Here is a 2,683-nt window from a genome sequence, read left to right as displayed (position 1 = left end):
TCATAGTAAGCTCATATAGCGCATATTATAGCTAGAAACTACTCACACATTGATTTCTAAATAACTTTTGTAATGAGTCATTTTTATGGGTTTCTTTAGGAAATCTAGAGGAACATGCTTTAGAGAAACATGCCACATGATAATTATGGATTCAATGTTTAAAGTCATTTTTTAGACATTTTACATTTACTGTAGGGTATGTTCTATTCACGAATAGTTCACAGTTAAGGGGGTTTTATACATAGGCATTGAGAACACTTATGTATAGATTATAAATATAAAGAACCCCGAAGGGGTAGAGCTTGTCATCAATGAAGTAATCACTTAATTCTCTTACTTGAACATTGTGTCACATGAGATTTTATATCTATTGGATGGAAATGTTTGTATGCCATTTTTAGCATACCCTTATTCAAGTTGAATGTAGATAGGATGTGAATGCCATTGTTAAACTTTTGAATGGTGCCCCTTTTAGAGTGCATGGATGTCAAGCTTGTGATGTACGAATCAATAAGGAAAGATGAACTTATGGCTATCGAGATGTTAGAGTGAATCATCTTAGACAAGACATGAGGAAGGGATAATGCAAAGAGGCTTTAAATCCAAGGGGAAACTACAATTCCAAAATGTGACTTCTGGGAACATCGTCTAGAGGAAAACCAAAACTAAAAGAGTTTAGAACTTACTTCCACTAATTCTATATGCCATGGAGTCCCCAAAAGTGAGGGATGTTGTTGCTTTGTCTCCCCATACTCCTACATGATTAGTGATCGCTTGGTTTATATCAAAACCCCATTCTAATGTTGGGATTGTATAACGATTGGCAAGTAATATGTAGCAAAGGCTCTATATGGGTATTTGGATGTGTTTGGCTAAGTGATCTAGCCATGGAGTTTTGAGAAAATCGCTTTCTTGTCAATCTAGCAACCGTTACACACCTATACACAACTCGGAATCATGTGGCCCAAATTAAGTACAACATAGTCATTCTTAATAGAGCAACCATTAAAGTTCAACACGCATGCATAGAGACATGCTTGAGTTGAGGTGGAGATGGGCCAACAACAAAAACTTTCTATTGGGACACTAGCGGTGGTGAAACACTTGCATACATGACGAAGAATTGAGTGAGCTGGAACAAGTGGACGAATGTTATCTTAGGCCCGGATACACTTACGTCTCGAATAAGGGACGTCCTTTACTTTATAACAGTTTGCAGACTGGAGCTGGAGCGTATTTTGGTATACAATAAGAACTTACAAGAAAGTGAAAAGGCAAGATTCACACGTTGAATATGGATTCCCAGACCATGGGTGTGCTTCTTATTCGCGAGAAGTAGGACAGTGTTTTTAGGGGTCTAATTAAAGAAAGTCGTTGTGGGAGAGCAAGTAGGCCTCCACGGCCTTGAATGTCTGGATCACCACGCCTTTGGCCTCCTCGGGGAATTGATGCGTATGTTGGTCATCGAGGGGATCGTATTCACAGGCGTAGTGAATGACACAGCTTTCCGCTCCAGCCTCCTTGATTTGCACCGTGTGCTGGTAGCTCTTGAAGAACCTCACCAAAAATCCCCCTTCTATCATCACAGACTTGAGTTTGTATGCGTGAGGATCAACCTCCGCGAACTTCTCTTTGGCAAACGAGACTTCGGTTCGTAGCTTCTCCCTGGCAAGCCTCACATGATCTGCAGGTGAACAACATTTGCAGCAGAAATACCAGAGTCAATCATCTCAGTGTAGCTAGAACGTCGTAGCATTAAAGAAAAGCCACCTTTCATTATCATTACTGGAATATTTTTTTGCCTGCTACGCCGGTGAATTAATGTTAAAGTTTATTGTGTATTGCACGATCGATCTATGTCGATTCAAGTTAGTACCCTGGCGGTCACAAACTCCATTATGGTGTGCGATTGGCCGTGTATGGTTTATAGGTGGGGCGGGCTTCGCAAAGTTACATGTCAATCAAAGTATAGATAATTGATCGTGACTAGTGGATGTAGCTAGGCCACATATATTATAGCTGAGGATTGCTCGGGAGTCGCGGTCTTATGTGAGGGAAGGCGCTGGAGCAATTCAAGGAGGAGTCATAATTATTCATGCCCAGCTGACGTACCTTCAGTGAAGAGGAGGGTGCCGATGCAGCCAGGCGAGAGGGGTGAGGAGTAGTCGACCGCTCGGATGAGGTTTGGGAGGGCCTTGGGGAGGCATTGAGGGGCGCACTCATAGGCGGCGCGCCACATCCTCTTGGCCGAAACCTTGCACTCGATCTCCAGACTGAACGTCGACGGTGTCATCTCGGCTATACTAGGTTAATTATCTGGTAGAAGCACAGCTTATAATGCAGCGATCAGAGAAGGGAGAAGGGGCTGCTGGCTGCGCTAACTGATCTCATCAAGGTACCCGGGATCGTTATTTATATTTGCTCTGTCCAGTCCATCTGCTGTGCCAGCAGTTTCTAGTCAATCCAGGCAGAGGAAAAATGAGCCTCTGCCTTTGACGATCGCGTGGGCGAGTACTTTGACCGCTTCAATCAAAGGAAATAAAATAAATATTAGTCCTGCCAGTAGGGCATTTGTCGTTCTTTTGTTATGCGACACGACAACTTGGTGGTTCTCGGACCATGGCTTTAAAGTTCTGTGTTCAAACAATTTGAAGGAAAGCCAAGTTGACGTCTAGAAACGTTA

General features: G+C 42.8%; 1 protein-coding gene across 1 annotated transcript; it reads right to left on the bottom strand.

Moving 5' to 3' along the window:
• Nucleotides 1-1,056: 1,056 nt before the first annotated feature.
• On the bottom strand, nt 1,057-2,401 carry LOC148013240 (MLP-like protein 31). Its single transcript, XM_087668073.1, has 2 exons — nt 2,113-2,401; nt 1,057-1,684 (listed from the first exon to the last, which is right to left on the bottom strand). The coding sequence occupies exons 1-2, from the start codon at nt 2,291-2,293 to the stop codon at nt 1,362-1,364; spliced, it is 504 nt and encodes a 167-aa protein (XP_087524199.1). The 5' UTR covers nt 2,294-2,401; the 3' UTR covers nt 1,057-1,361.
• Between the last annotated feature and the right edge of the window lie 282 nt (nt 2,402-2,683).

This window comes from Lygodium microphyllum, chromosome 26 (genome assembly GCF_053477565.2).
Source record: "Lygodium microphyllum isolate KBCC chromosome 26, Lygodium_microphyllum_v1.1.10, whole genome shotgun sequence".
Lineage (NCBI taxonomy): Eukaryota > Viridiplantae > Streptophyta > Polypodiopsida > Schizaeales > Lygodiaceae > Lygodium > Lygodium microphyllum.
Note: the sequence above shows the minus strand (reverse complement) of the source record. Positions and strands in the feature narration are given on the sequence as shown.

What these genes read in the sequence shown, in the direction of transcription:
- LOC148013240 (XM_087668073.1), bottom strand. Translation starts at nt 2,293, where the DNA reads ATGACACCGTCGACGTTCAGTCTGGAGATCGAGTGCAAGGTTTCGGCC. An exon ending in CACCCTCCTCTTCACTGAAG is followed by an intron (nt 1,685 to 2,112) that starts GTACGTCAGCTG and finishes GTTCACCTGCAG; the next exon opens with ATCATGTGAGGCTTGCCAGG.